The sequence below is a fragment of the Peromyscus californicus genome, unplaced genomic scaffold (assembly GCF_007827085.1).
Source record: "Peromyscus californicus insignis strain IS unplaced genomic scaffold, ASM782708v3 Scaffold_16__1_contigs__length_79575227, whole genome shotgun sequence".
NCBI lineage: Eukaryota > Metazoa > Chordata > Mammalia > Rodentia > Cricetidae > Peromyscus > Peromyscus californicus.
In genome coordinates this window covers 9,836,019-9,851,533 of record NW_026294458.1, presented here as the reverse complement: position 1 = coordinate 9,851,533, position 15,515 = coordinate 9,836,019, and the positions used below count along the sequence as shown (strand labels likewise).

Below are 15,515 nucleotides of genomic sequence, written 5' to 3'. Positions count from 1 at the left end.
TAGAGCTCAAGAAGTACTTTTTATTTTGTCAAGGGCTCAGGAATACCTATGTGAGAGACCCAGCTTCCCAGCATCTGCCTGCAATAACCCAGCCCTAGGTAAACACCAGACAATGATGAGCACCAAGTGGGCAGAAAGCCGGGCAGTGCTCTTTAGCTGCCTGCAGACACTCATAAGTATGATAGATGGAAAGTCCATATGTTTGGTCAGATCAGAGCATTTGACTATAGGAGACACTGCACTGAAAAATAGGTCGGATATGTGTGATAACTGGATTTATGGTAGAGATGGCTCATTCCAGTAAGAACTATTGTTAAAGCTTAACAGATTAGACAACATTAACATGAGCCCAAAGAGCCACACAATTTATGGGCAATGTCCACTAAGACCTCCAGTCATCCCTTCATTTTTGAGCTGCACTGGATCATTCTTGGCTATATATACATCTTTAAAGGTGAGCTCCAGTTTGTGTTCCAGTATTACTTCTATCACTGGTGGTCAGTCTCCCTGCTGCCTGCTGTGTCTGAGCACTCAGTGGAATGATATAAGCAGCAGTGAGTTACACAGGCAGAGTATGGCTGGGTATCATCATTTTGAAGATGCTGGCTGTGTTAAGAGTACCCTCACAGCCAGATTTGTCAAAGAGGGTCAATGGGCAGGAATGTAAAGACCAGTTCGCTTTAGTGTGCGTCTAACATGTGCAAAGCCCTGGATTTGATCCCAATGACTGTATAATATGTGCCCATTGTGGCACACTTCTGTAAACCCAATTCTTCAGAGCTAGAGTGAGGAGAACCATAAATTGAAACTCATCCTTTTATACATAGGGATTTTCAGCTTGATCTTTCATTAGAGGTATTTCTATAGGTTTAAAATAATGGTTAGGGAGTGAACTTGACTCACTTGCCCCATAGAGTCTGTGGATAGAAGAGTGTGTAGAAACTAGACTTCGATGAGTCGAGCAGAGCAGGTATGGTGCACACTTGGTGCTAATATAGACTCTGCCCTTCTAGCTACATTTGTCTGGGTTGTCCATATAGTGGCTGAGGATATTTGTCATCTAGAAAGCCATGTGCATACTTACCACCCAAATACCAGACTGCTTTTCTTACCTGGTCATGTTGAAGACATCAAGGAAGGCTTGGCCAATTGAAGGGAAGTTTCATTTTTGTCAAACCATCATGCAATAACATGATATAGAATGATTTGGACTCTGAGTATTTCTAAGGAATATACTCGAATCTATAATCTCTCAGTGTGGTTCCCTGGCAATCAAAATTAGTCAGTGGGAGGGATATGACAGGTTGAAGATGCAGGAGAAGGGTCACATATTGGTACTAAGCCAGTGCCTTCTACTCCAGTTTTGAGTCAGGGATTGGAAGGTAAAGAATCTCTCTCTCAGGCTGCTTCTGTCGGGTTTGGTCACAGTGACAGGAGTGTAACTAATGTGGTACCTGAAGGTGAAAAAATGGGAGTGCACACAGTTTTTTTTTTTTTTTTTTGTTTTTTCGAGACAGGGTTTCTCTGTGTAGCTTTGCGCCTCTCCTGGAACTCACTTTGTAGCCCAGGCTGGCCTCGAACTCACAGAGATCCGCCTGGCTCTGCCTCCCGAGTGCTGGGATTAAAGGCGTGCGCCACCACCGCCCAGCTAGAGTGCACACAGTTTTTACTTCTCAGTCATCTAAGGCCATGCCATATGTTCTCTGTGAGCTACAAGTACCATAGGTAAATAAAGAGTGAAAGTCAGCAACAGCCACCTTCCCATGCTGGATGCAATGGATCGCTCTAAATTCAGTCCCTATCTTCTAGCTGAATTCCTCTGGTATTTAACAAACATCATTGGAGTATTTCTGCTGTACATGTGCCTTTCCTTATGATTTACCATTTGTAGTTCCCTTTTAGACTAGAAAGTATCATGAGAAGTCCTTCTGAAACTTCCAGTGTTTGGAGAAAAGCATGGAAGAAAGGGGAATCGTATGAACAACAGTGTATTCATGTGATTGTCAGAAGGAAGAGCTCCCATCTGGCACCAAACCCATATAACATATTCAGTCCTGCTGCTCCTTCTGTATTGCACCAGCCACGTAAATGCAGACAGTACTTATAGTGTCTTTATACTGCTTAATCACAAAATGTGGTGATCTTCCACAAGCAACACTCTGACACTGATGACTAACTGGAACGGGAAATTAGACCATATTTACAAACACACAGCCATGATTAGTTTTCTGGTTTTCTGCCGTAAACTAACATAACTCTCCCTGTTGTGACTACATTCCCAGTTACTTCAATCTTTAAAAGATTTTATAAGAAGAAGTCTGTCATTCCTGAAGTTATGGAGGAACCTCCAGCTGCTCCAGCTGCTCCAGCTGCTCCAGCTGATCCAGATATTGTGAACACATCTGAAGAAATATTACAAACCCAAAAGAAAGGTACTGTACATATTGAGACTTTGCTTCCATTATATGTAGTAGTCAGTTATCCTCTGTGCCGTATGTAAAACTGAACAAATTTACCGGAACTTTCACTATCTGAAATATATCAGTGTATCCATCTCATCCCTAGAAATACGACCATAGAATTTTAAGATGTATTTAAAAAAATTAAATAAAAATAAAAGTCACTTTGGCTCTCGCTGAATAACATGAACTAGAGGAAAGCTGGAGCACATGTATAAGTTGATGTAGCTTCACCTGATGTGGGCAGGAACAGGTGAGTCACCCTATCTGCTACTTAATCCACATGTGGGTGACATAGATGGATTAGATCTCAAGAGTCCCCAAAGTACAAGTGAAATTTGAAATATGTAACAGTCTTCTTGGCCAGGTTCAATGGGAAAGGGTCCCAGTAGTGGCCATGTCACACCCTGTGCTTGCGAGTGTGAGAGAGCAGGAAAGAGATCTGTAAGTACAATGAAAATGGGAGGTTCCTGTGCTTTTCCTCTTTTGGAAGCAAATGATCCATTTTATAATTCCATAAAATATATACAAACTATCAAAGAAGCACAACCATGTCCTCTGAAAAAGACAGATGATCTTTACCTCAGCCATCTTTCCAGGCTGTCAAATGTTTACATGGCAAGCCATGGCATCTGGCATAATTCCCTGTTTGGAGCAATTCCAATTATACATTTTTGTTTGACTATTTGTGTATATATTTAATCTTATAATTTTCCATTTAGCCTTTTCAAACATCCTCAGTGTGTCCCTCCTTGGTTCTACTCTGCCATCCCTTTCCCCACTCAGATCTCCCTCCCTTTACTCCTCCCTTTCCCTTCACGTCACCTGTGTTCTCCCGTGACCCCCTTAATATCTTCCTTCCTCCTTACCAATTAATGTTCCCTTTCTAGTCTCCTGAACTCTATAGTTCTCCAAGTTAGTATCGAAATCTTAAGTTTCACACTAAGATCAGATGAATATTATGATAATGTCCTTTTAAAGCTACCAATTAGAAACTTTGAGTTTTAGTAGCACATTTCCACATATTTCATGTTTTCAAACATACCTTATGGTTTTTTTTGTTAATCAGACATTGCTATAAAATGGTTTTGACTACCTTGAAATTGATTATTGCTCCTGTGTGTTTTAAATCTTCAGTTTCTTTAGTGACTTTGTGAATGAATTGTTTACAGTGATTATTCTCTTCCTCATGTGTTTCTGGGGGTTTTCTGTAATAGTGAATTAGTGATTGGAGTGAGTTTTAACTGCATACAACCAACAAGTATACTGTCTTTGTCATGGGATTCTACTGGTCTGTGGGAGAGAGCTTCAATACACTGGAGGGTACAGAATTCTTAGTTTAACCTTCCTATGTGAACAGAACTTCAATGTCAATGGGAAAATAAAGCCTCATGTCTTCATTGTTCAGAACCGTGTGTGTCTGTGTGTGTGTGTGTGTGTGTGTGTGTGTGTGTGTGTGTGTGTGTGTCTGTGTGTTTACATTGTCCTCCATTTGTGTGAACCTTGGATTAACCAAAAGAATGTAGGAAGTGTGTAAATTATCTCCATGATACTCATTTTATTGTGATTTCATTTTATGGAATGTTTGCCCCAGAATATACCTATTACCACAGGAAAACACTGGAAAAACATGGTCTGCCGATGCTTTTAGCAGATGATTTGGGAAAGTGCTTTCTACTCCAAAGAGAAAAATTACATAGCTCTATTAGTCTACTCTAAAAATAATGTCTATTCCAGAGAAAAGCTGTGCTGCTCCAACACAACAGCATTTAAGGTTTTCCTTTCCCTGGGATGTGACTGACCCTTTGTGGCTCATGCATTGAACTAGGGAGTGGAACATGGTGCCACTAGAGGTTAAAATGCTACATGGTTCATTGAATTATGTCCTGGATTGCTGTGAGCCTTGTTTTGTTTCCAGTATTCTGAGGTACCCAGATGTGCTGCTGAGGGGACACGTTATCATGGTCTTTATTTTCTCCTGTTCACCAATACCACTTCATAAGCCATATTCCTTTTGGTACCCTGGAGAGCGTGTACTAGATGGCAACTTAGCATAAATTAAAACTCACATTGTTTCTTGGTTTTAGAAGACCATCCGTCTGGTCTTCAAGTGATTGATAGGAGTAATGGGAAGCTTGTACCATTGGAGGACGATCTTACTGTCTTCTATTCCCATCAGCACACTGCAAGTGTTCCATTTTCCATTTCTTCCCTGCTTCTCGTTGACTCAGTGTCTTCAATGAGGATGCTCCAGCAGCCACTTGGTCTAGCCTTGAGAGCATAGCCATACATATAAGCCTGTTGTGTAAGCTAAGCACTGTTCTCTAAGGAAGCCATGGCCCACAGTACCAGTGATTAACAGTCACTCTGTCTTCCTAGATACTAAGAATGCTCCTGGTATTAAACCGTTATTTTCTAAAGATGAAGAGTTTGACCATCCTAATGAGGTAAGGTGAACTTTCTATGACTGAAATAGAAATGTTGCTGTCTGACTTTCCTATTTCATTTGAGTTTGGCTATTAAAATATGACAGTGTATATTATATATACTATGCTGTGTTTTCTGGAATAGTAGAACAGTTCCTTGCCAATGGACACCTTATGAGAAAGAGCATTTGTGAATGGCACAGTCAGGGTACAGAATAGATGCTATCACCTGTCCCTCTGGAAAACAATGCTTCTTCTTTAGATTATTTTGTGGTTGGTGACTGAAGGAGGGTTAGAGATACATCATTCTGGAAACAATCATAGGTTTGTCACAGATATATCTTATTTTTGTTTTGCCAGCCACTCATGTTGGCAGTGATTGCCATGCTTTTTCAATACTGACAAAGAAAAATAAAGGCTACACAACTGTCTCACCATGCAAAGGGCCTAGTCCAGTCCCATGTAGGCGCCACAGCCATTGATCCAACTTTCATGAGTTCCCTCTAGTTTGTTTGGTCGTCCCTGCATGTTTCCCCATCATGATCATGATGCACTTGCTCATAGTATTCCTCTTCTCTCTCTCTCTGACTGGACTCCTGGAGCTCAGTCTAGTGATTGGCTGTGGATCTCTACATCTGCTTCCATCAGTTGGAGAAAAGTTCTGTGATGACAGGGTATTCATTGGTCTGATCTCTGGGGCAAGCCAGTTCAGTTCAGGCACCCTCTCTACTATTGCTAGTAGTCCAGGCTGGGGTCATCTTGGGGATTCCTGGCAACTTCCCTAGCACCGGGTTTTTCTCTATCCCCATGATGTCTCTGTCTATCATGGTATCTCTTTCATTGCATTCCCCCTCCCTGTTCCAGCTCAACCATCCCATTCCCTTATGCTCTCATCCCCTATCCCCTACCCTTTATTGCCCACTCCTCATACCCAGTTTACTCATGTAGATCTCATTTGTTTCCCCTTCCCAGGGCAGTTCATGTGTCCCTCTTTGGGTCTTCCCTGTTAGTTAGCTTCTCTGGAGTTGTGGGTTGTTGCCTGATTACCCTTTGCTTTGTATCTAGTATCCACTTATGAGTGGGTACATACCAAGTTACCATCTCTGGTGCATGAGCGGGCTTTGTGGAGCCCACTACCTATGATGGAACACCTCGTGCAGCCGTGAGGCAGGGGGAAGGACTTGGACTTGCCTCTACTGAATGTGCCTCCACATGGGAGGACTTGCCTTCTTGTGGGAGGAAGTGAGGAGTGGATTGGGAGGGGAGGCTGGGGGCACGGAAGGAGGGAAGAAGAGGATCTTTGATTGGTGTGTAAAATGAATGGAAAAAATTTCTTAATAAAAAAAAAGGCATGTGCCTATATGTCCCATGATGTTACCCTCAAAATGTCTTTGTTTCTGTAATTTCAGGGAGCCTTGGAAGAACACCAAAGTTGTAAGTATTGTTTAACTCCTTGGTGAGGAAAAATGTAAATGTTAAGATAGGTAGGGTGTCCCTTACTGTCTTCTCTTTGAAAGGCCACCCAACTTGCTGTTTCTGGAGAGAGCAAAGGAGTCAACATGACTTTTTAAAGGTGTTCTAGATACCCTTGACAGCCAAGTTTCTGCATAGATTTCCATGAGGCTGTGTGCATAAAGAATATTAGGGTTTCATGTGCTTCAATGTCTTATTTCCCTGTGTGGGTAATGGTCTATGGAGTACATAGTTCATGCCACCACACATACTTTAAATGAACTTTATATTTTATTAGTTCATCTGGTCTTCATGACATTTGTGCTTGGGGATTGTTATAACCTCTGCTTCAGAACAAAAAATGAAGAATCTCTGATCAAAGTCAAAAGCAGAAAGTTAAAACATGAATCCATCTGGGCAATCCATTGCTCTTGCTTCCATGGTTGAGCCTTAAATTTATTTAAGAAAATTTTGAGAGCATTGTCATCAGGGCTGAGGGTTTACCATGTGGTTCAGAGATGCTGCCTGTCCATGACAAATTGCCTCCATGTCATGTTAACTGCATATTAAACTAGACCACATCCACAGATGCTTGAAATCACTCATGTGAAAAATCCAAAGACTCCCTACTGTGTCTGGTCATTTCACACAGACCTTTGGAGTTAAAAGCAATCATGAAGGACAAGGTGACTTACTTCTGTAGATTTTGGACTCATGTCTTAGAAGCTGTCCCAAAACAAAACAAACAAACAAACAAAAACAACTGAAATATTATAGTACACTTTCTAATAGCACTATGAGCAATAAGATTTTCCAACCCAGCTTGTCAGTAACCAAAGAAGATTCAGTTGAGCAGCCTGTGCAGTTCTGAGAAACACCTGTTGGTGACACATAGCAAGTGTTAACAATCACACATACTGTGCTTTGAAACTTTTTGTTTTTTGAAATTAAATTATATCATTTTCCTCTTTCCTCCCTCTGACCATCCCCATGTGTCACCCCCTTTCTTCCTCGAATTTATGACCTCTGGCCTCCTTTCCTCCAACTGTAGATTGTAGTTACATATGTCTGTGTGTGTGTGTGTATGTGTGTGTGTGTGTGTGTGTGTGTGTGTGTGTGTGTATGTGTGTGTGAGAGAGAGAGAGAGAAAGAGAGAGAGCATTTTGTGAACGTGTGTGTATTCCTAAATATATAGATACAATCCACTCTTTCCATACAATGTTATCTGTATTATGAGATTTCAGAGCTGACCAGTTGTTGTTGGAAAACCAATTGGGCTGTTCCCAGGGGAAGAGGATTTTTTTTCTCCCACTCTCCGCAGTGTTGGTTGCAGCACTAATGTTCTAGATGGAAGGTTCAGGTCAGGCCCCCCATAGTCACCTGTTCTCTGTATTTTTATTTGTTGTGGTTTTCTGTTATGATTTCATTCTGTTGCAAAGAGAAATTGTTCTGTTGGATGGTAAAAGCTACACTGACCTGTGAGTATAAGGATAAATATTTAGAATACAGTTAGAAATTATGCTGCTTTAGTGTATTATTTTTATTTTGAGACAGGGACACATTTATCACAGGCTGCCTCTCTCTCACTATATGGTTGAAGCTGAGCCTGGTCCTCCTTCCACTACCTCCTGAATGCTGGGGTTATAAGTATATGCCACAAAGTGTGAATCAGCTAGATTTATTTTATATTGTATTTATTTTATATTATATTTATTTAGATTTGAGCTCCAGTACCCATATAGCTGCTCACAACCATCTGTAACTCAGTTCCAGGGTACCTCATACCTTCTTCTGATCTTGGCTGGCATTATATGCATGTGATACACAAGCATTCATATGCAGGCAATGCAAATGAAATAAACTTAAAAATAAAAGTATAAGCTGGGCGGTGGTGGTGCACGCCTTTAATCTCAGCACTGGGGAGGCAGAGGCAGGCGGATCTCTGTGAGTTCGAGGCCAGCCTGGTCTCCAAAGTGAGTTCCAGGAAAGGTGCAAAGCTACACAGAGAAACCCTGTCTCGAAAAACCAAAAAAATAAATAAAAGTATGGTCTTCACCGGAACACCCATTCTTCCTGCCTCTGTCACTGCCAAAGTTCCTAGCCATCGGTTGTAATTAGTAGCTTTCCTTGGAAATTGTGTGTATTCTGATGTAGTCTGGAAATATATGTAAGCTGGTGCTCACTTTTGATTGGTGAGTTGTGATAGAAGAAACTGTCAGTGGATCACAACTCTCAGTAGTCAGTGACATGAACCTGAGTACAAAGGTCTTGTAGTGTGGGCCCAATAATGCAGAAGTGAATCCTCTTCCGGCTGGTCCTGCAGGACTTGTAACAGTACGTCCATGTTTCCATTCAGTCTTCTTTTTCCTTAAAATCTTGAAGTGCCTACTTCTATCTATTCATTTGTTTGTTTGTTTGTTTATTTATTATATATACAGTGTTTTACCTGCATGTATGCCTCTGTGCCAGAAGAGGGCACCAGATCTCATTATAGATGGCTGTGAGCCACCATGTGTTTATTTTGGAATTGAACTCGGGACCTCTAGAAGAGCAGCCAGTGCTGTTAACCTCTGAGCCACCTCTCCAGCCCCCATTCAGTCTTTATATCAAGGGCAATCTATGGGTGGGTGGCAGAGTGAGTAGACTGGCCTCGCTGAATCACCTTCCATAACCTAAGATGTCAAGGAACCAGTGGGAACCTGAGGCTGATCTGGTGTGAGCTGATGTGGCTGTATCTTCTGTAGGCAGAATGAGCCACTCTGTTGCTTTCTTCCAGGTGCTTCTGAAATGGAACTATGGGAGCTGAGGAAATTACCAAGTCCCTTATGTCCAGGTAGGTAACAACATTGCATTCTGGGTCTACTCTGTCATGTGGACAAGGTGTCAGTGGGGACAGGGACAGAAGGAAGGCTGTGTGTGAGCTCATTTCCAGCCTGTGCTCCTCACACTAGACTGACCTTTAGGGCGAATGAGTCAAAGGACACATTGACACCTATCTTGGAGCTTCTGACCTAGTACTTGAGCATGGATCTAGGACTCTGTGGTTCAGATAAGGCCTCCTTTCCAGATATTGCTAGTTCATCATGGATGCACAAAATCCCAGGAATTAAAGTGCATGGCCACTTGTATTTTATCTCTTGAGTCCTCTCTGACTTATCCTCTGTATGTCTGAACCTCAGTTTCCTGCCCTGTCTTATCAGATCACCTTGCCATGTCTTGCTGTGTGTTCTGTACTCTAAGCGGGCTGGAACTGATACAGCTTCATGCTTAGTATAGTTCTCACCTGTCTCCACTGGTCTAGAGTATGAATCAAAGGAGAGTATATTCCCCCAATGTCTTTTATGGAACCCCTGCAGCAGGGTGAGGGTTTTTCTTCATTGCAAAGTATGTCTGCCTGCCCTGTATTCTTCTACTTCTGATGCATTGATTCTGCCTTGTGTAAACTCAGGGACTCCTCTTTCTAATCAATGTGTCCACAGCAAAAAAGGAGCCCACTTCACTGGCCACATCATTTGATCACTCTTCTGTCCTTTACCCAGAGCCTTCTCCACCCTCCTCCCTATTTCCTGAGTGGAATGGGGACTCTTCTCTTTATGCCTAGTAATCCATGAAATTGTGTCCCTGCTGCCTTATTCCTGATTCTGCATACTGAGTTGATTGGCCCACCTGATCGGACCTAACCATCCATCATGGATCCCTGGATTCATTCATGTTTTATGCATGTGTACCCAGTTGTCTTCCCCTTCCCTTGAAATGTGACCTCACCTGAGTCCTTTACAGAGTTTATGGGACAACCAAAATCCCAATAGGAAGTGTATACAATGGGACATTGCTTAGGGACATGCCCAGCTAGATACAATTGAGTCTTAACAGGTCATCTGGTCACACCATTACTTGTGGAAAAGAGGTGAAGTGCTGTTCTTGCCTAGCTGAGGAAAGCAGGGGAGCTGAACAGAGTGGGAACAGGGATGCTTAGCACAGCACAGTTAGCAAGCAAAGCTTTGTTTCTGATGTGAAAGGAGACCCAAGGGAAACATCCAAAAGTTACAAACAACAGAACAACAGCCAATAGAAAATTGTCCCAAACAATGTTGTTAGCATGGATGGTGGCACCTGTGGGAGCAGTCACTCACCTAGGATGGTCAACTTGGTCCCTGCAAGAAATACCCAGCAATGTCCCAGAGCTTTGTTGTGGTGGTATTGTGTTCCCTAAAATATTATGTACCCTAATAAACTTATCTGGGGTCAGAGAACAGAAAAGCCACTAGATACTTAGGATAGGTAGTGGTAGCACATGCCTTTAATCCTAGCATTCCAGAGGCAGAAATCCATCTGTTCAAGGATACAGCCAAGCATGGTGACTCACACCTTTAATCCCAGAAAGCAAGCCTTTAATCCCAGGGAGTGATGGAAGATAGCAGAAAGGTATATAAGGCGTGAGGACCAGAAACTAGAAGCATTTGGCTGGTTAAGCTTTTAGGTTTTGAGCAGCACAATTCAGCTGAAAGCCATTTGGATATGAGGACACAGAGGCTTCCAGTCTGAGGAAACAAGAGCAACTGAGAAGTTGGCCAGGTGAGGTTAGCTGTGGCCTGTTCTGTATCTGTGATCTTCCAGCTTCACCCCACTACCTGGCTCACAGGTTTGATTTTATTAATAAGAGTCTTTAAGATTCCTGCTACACTTTGTGCCATGACTCCTTCCCTATTTTGAACCTATTCCTACTCTATCCCTAGAGATACGAGTGCTGTACCAAGCCCCACCTCAATCTTCAGATGAAGATATGCTTGAAGAGGAGGAGGAGGAGGAGGTGGCAGAGGAGGAGTCAGAGGCAGAGGAAGAAGAGGAGGAGGAGGAGGTGGTAGAGTTGGAGGCAGCAGGGGAAGAGGCAGAGAAGGAGGAAGAAGAGGAGGAGGAGGAGAAGGTGGAGGAGGCGGCAGCGGCGGCGGTGGCGGTGGCGGTAGCGGTGGCGGCAGCGGTGGCGGCAGTGGCGGAGGAGGCAGAGGAAGAAGAGGAGGAGGTGGTAGAGTTGGAGGCAGCAGGGGAAGAGGCAGAGAAGGAGGAAGAAGAGGAGGAGGAGGAGAAGGTGGAGGAGGAGGCGGAGGAGTCAGAGGAAGAGAGAGGAGGAGGAGGAGGTGGTAGAGTTGGAGGCAGCAGGGGAAGAGGCAGAGAAGGAGGAAGAAGAGGAGGAGGAGGAGGAGGGAGAGGAAAAGCTACTACTGATAAAAATATAATGCCTATAATCATGTATTAAATGTTTTTTGTTTTTATTTCTATGTCTCTGAGTATGCCCACTGGAGTCACCCCTCCAGGGTGTGAAATTCCCTGGAGCTGTTGTGATAGACAGTTGTGACCCATCCTATGTAGCTACTTAGAACTGAGCTCCAGTTCTCTGTAAGAGTAGCAAGCACACTTAGCTACTGAGCCATCTTTCTAGTACTCAAATCTCTATCTTGAAGGCACATTTGATATTTTGATAGTATCCATCCACAGATACAGATAGGTTTAAAAGCACTCCCTCAGAATACCTCTCACACCTAAGACAGGAGGTGTGGATGTCTCCAAGAGGAGTATATCATCCCTGAACATCCCCTTGTAGTACACCCGGGTCCTGGAGGTCAACATAGGCAAAGTTCCTCTGGAGACACCTCAGAACCTCACTGGGTAGCTGGGGAGCCTAAGATAGCAAATTTCAATGGTGCTCCTTCAGAGGCTGGGCTTGTTCCCTGGGGTGCCCTCCAGATCTCCAGTCCTTAGATAAAAGTGACAAAGGCCCTCCCCCGCCACATGACTGAGGGGACCTGCTTCAGTGGCTTCAGGCTTTGAATATGGCCCACCAGACCAAAGCCCTTCCTTGAAGGGTCCTGTGTACCCTCAACAGGTCCTAGACACTGTAGGGTTGGGTGCCCACTGAGAGGTCATCCTCACTGGTTGAGCCAAGCAAGTGTGGTGAGAGCTAATCCAGTTGCCTGCGAGAAACTCATGTCTAGGGCCAAAGATCACATGGGCTACCTGTATGATGCCTCTGAAAGAAGCCCAGGGATTAGCAAAGAAACCCAGTGTTGCAGCACAAATTCTAATTGATCTTAATAATAATAATAATAATAATAATAATAATAATAATAATAACCCAGAGTCAGATGTCATGGTGAAAGCTGAAAGATAAGAAGCAGAGCAGCAAGCCACTAGAGTTCTTACCTCTACAAAATCATCAGACTGAAAGGGGACTGGGTTCCTGTCTCCTCCCACCTTACATTCTTCTCTCCACCCAGCCATATCACTTCATGTCTTCACCTCCCTAGTGCTGGGATTAAAGGCTTGAGATCCCAAAAGCTGACATCAAAGGTGTATGTCACCACTGACTGGCCTCTATGGCTAACTAGTGGCTGGCTTTGCCCTCTGATCTTTAGGCAAGCTTTGTTAGAGCATACACAAAACATCATCACACAGTGTGCTAAAGGAAGCAGATTCTGAGTACACAGCTGACTGCTTAGGTTCATGGCCTGGAACATGGACATCCAGAATCCACCCAGGAAGAGGTTTAGCCCAGTTTTACAATACCTAGAAAACTACAAGTTCCAGCATAGTCAAATGCTGCTGTTAGGGCAAGTTGTCTTCTTCACAGAAGTCTTTTCTTATAGAAGCTCAACTTAAGATTGCAGCCTGGCCCCAAGAGATCACAAAAACTCTCAACATACTGACTGATCTGGAAGCTCACACAGTTGTCCACACCTGTTCAGGTAAGAAGGTAAATCAGGATGTACTCTGTCCTCAGAGCCAGAAGAAGAGAGCAGGCCCAAAGACCCATGAACAGACACTAGGGAGGCTGGGATAATTTGTGCATAGATCTCATGACTGGCAAGGCTCAGAATGACTTTGAGCTCATCATCTATGTCACTGAGTGAGAGACTTGAGACATAGGTAAGACTCTCCTCATGCATCTTCTACACCATGGTGCCTTTGCCATTGATCATCAACCTCTGGGAAGGTGGCCTTGGAGGTAAAGCTTTTTACTAGGTCAGCAATCTGGATTACACAGAAGAGAGCCAAGAGTGTTTGGCATGGACATCATATTTATCATCTTCAGAGCCTGATAAGGAGCAGACTCAATCCCTCTTCCCCAATCCATTGTCTAAAAGGTCTGTCTAAAAGGATGGGAGTATATTGGTCAGGTGGTTTGAAAAGTATGAATTGGCAAATCTTCACTTCTTCTGCTCCACCAGATTCAGTCCACCCAGACTCAACCCCAACTCTGTTACAGAACACCTGCTGCAGTCTCCCCTTCTTCTCTGACCCCATCCCCAGTGGACCACAAAGACCTTTTCCTACAACCTTCCTTCCCCCAACTCATCCCATTATTTCAAGCTCCAGTACCACCAGCAGGCATTCATTTGAAAAACAGGCCAGGTGAACAGTCCAGGGAAACAGCCCTGCAACCATACCACTGTAGACAGACTTTTCTTTCCTGCCCACCAGTTCCCAAATACCTGACATGGAGACTTAATATAAATTATACATGCTTGGTTGATAGCTCAGGCTTATTACCAACTAATTCTTACAAACTTAAATATACCCATTTTTATTAATCTATGTATTGCTACATGGCTCATGACTTTACCTGTCCTCCAGTATGTCTTCTTCCCTCTGTATTTCCCGGAGACCTCTCAGACCCTGCTCTCCTTCCCAACATTTTCTCTGCACTGAAAATCCTGCCTCGCTATGGATCAATCAGCTTTTTATTTACAATGAGAGCAATGCATATTTACAGTATAGAAAGATTATTCCATGGCGTACCAAAACAGGCCCTGAATATTCCAATTTAGCTGAAAGCACTAGAGAAAAGATCTTAAAACAGTCTGTATGAAGATGATAGAGGTCCTTAAAGAAGAAATTAATAAATCCCTTAAAGAAGTCCAGGAAAACAAACAGTGGAAGGAAATGAATAAGTTCCTTAAATACAGGAAAAGACAAATGGAGGAAGAAAATGAATAAGGCAATTCAAGACCTGAAAATGAAAATAGAATCGACAACAACAACAACAAACCAAACAGGGAATTCTGTAAATGAAAAACTTAGAAATTTGAAAAGAAACCACAGAGGCAGGCTTCAGTGACAGAATACAAGAGAGGATGAGAAAATATCAGGTGTTGAAGGTATGATAGAAGAAATTGATACATCAGTCAAAGAAAATGGTAATTCTAAAAAACTGCTGACAAAATATCCAGGAAAGATGGGACACTATGAAAAGACTAAATCTAAGAATAATAGGAATAGAGGAAGGAGAAGAAACCTAGCTCAAATGCCCAGAAAATATTTTCAACCAAACCATAGAATAAAATTTTCCTAACCTAAAAAAGGAGATGTGAATAAAAGGTACAAGAAGCATACAGAGCACTAAACAGGTAGAACCAGAAAAGAAAGTCCCTCTCAGCACATAATAATCAGAATACTAAATATATAGAACAATAAAAAAAAATGTTAAAAGCTACAAGGGAAAAAGACGAAGTAACATAAAGGCAGACCAATTAGGATTATACCTGACTTTTTCATGGACACTCTAATAAAAGCCAGAAGAGCCTGGACAGATATTCTACAGGCTCTGAGAGACCACAGATGCCAGCCCAGACTACTATACCCAGCAAAACTTTCAATCACCATAGATGGAGAAAATAAGATATTCCATAATAAAGCTGTGGTGGTTTGAAAGAGAATGGCCCCAAAGGGATTGGCACTATAAGGAGATGTGACCTTGGTGGAGTAGGTGTGGTCATGTTGGAGGAAGTATGTCACTGTAGAGGCAGGGTTTGAGGCCTCATATGTGCTCAAGATATCGCCCAGTGTTTCAGATCACTTTCTGTTGCTTGCAAGATGTAAATTCTCAGCTACTTCTCCAGTACCATGTCTGCCTGCATTCTACCATGATGATAATGGACTAAACCTCTGAAAACGTAAGCAAGTCATCTCAATTAAATGTTTTCCTTTATAAGAGTTTCTGGGTCATGGTGTCTTTTCATAGCAATAGAAACCCTAAATAAGACAAAAGCCAAATTTAATCAGTATTTACCTACAAATTTAGCTCTATAGAAGGTGCTAGAAGGAAAATGGCAACCTAAGGAGGTTAACTACAACCATGAAAACATAGGGAATAATCTCATACCAGCAAGACGAAAAGAAGGTA

The 15,515-nt window shown here is 42.7% G+C and overlaps 1 protein-coding gene across 6 annotated transcripts in view; it reads left to right on the top strand.

Moving 5' to 3' along the window:
• Positions 1-11,607, top strand: part of LOC128111854 (FK506-binding protein 5-like) — a 32,661-nt gene extending 21,054 nt beyond the window's left edge. For 4 of the 6 annotated variants that reach the window (XM_052740303.1, XM_052740300.1, XM_052740305.1 and 1 more), the window contains 5 exons: positions 2,283-2,432; positions 4,839-4,906; positions 6,295-6,319; positions 9,114-9,170; positions 11,074-11,607. In XM_052740303.1, coding sequence (XP_052596263.1) covers positions 2,283-2,432; positions 4,839-4,906; positions 6,295-6,319; positions 9,114-9,170; positions 11,074-11,591 — 818 coding nt within the window. In that variant the 3' untranslated portion in view covers positions 11,592-11,607. The remainder of the gene's footprint in view (positions 1-2,282; positions 2,433-4,838; positions 4,907-6,294; positions 6,320-9,113; positions 9,171-11,073) is intronic. The other 2 variants (XM_052740301.1, XM_052740304.1) reach the window with 2 other exon arrangements.
• The last annotated feature ends 3,908 nt before the right edge of the window (positions 11,608-15,515 follow it).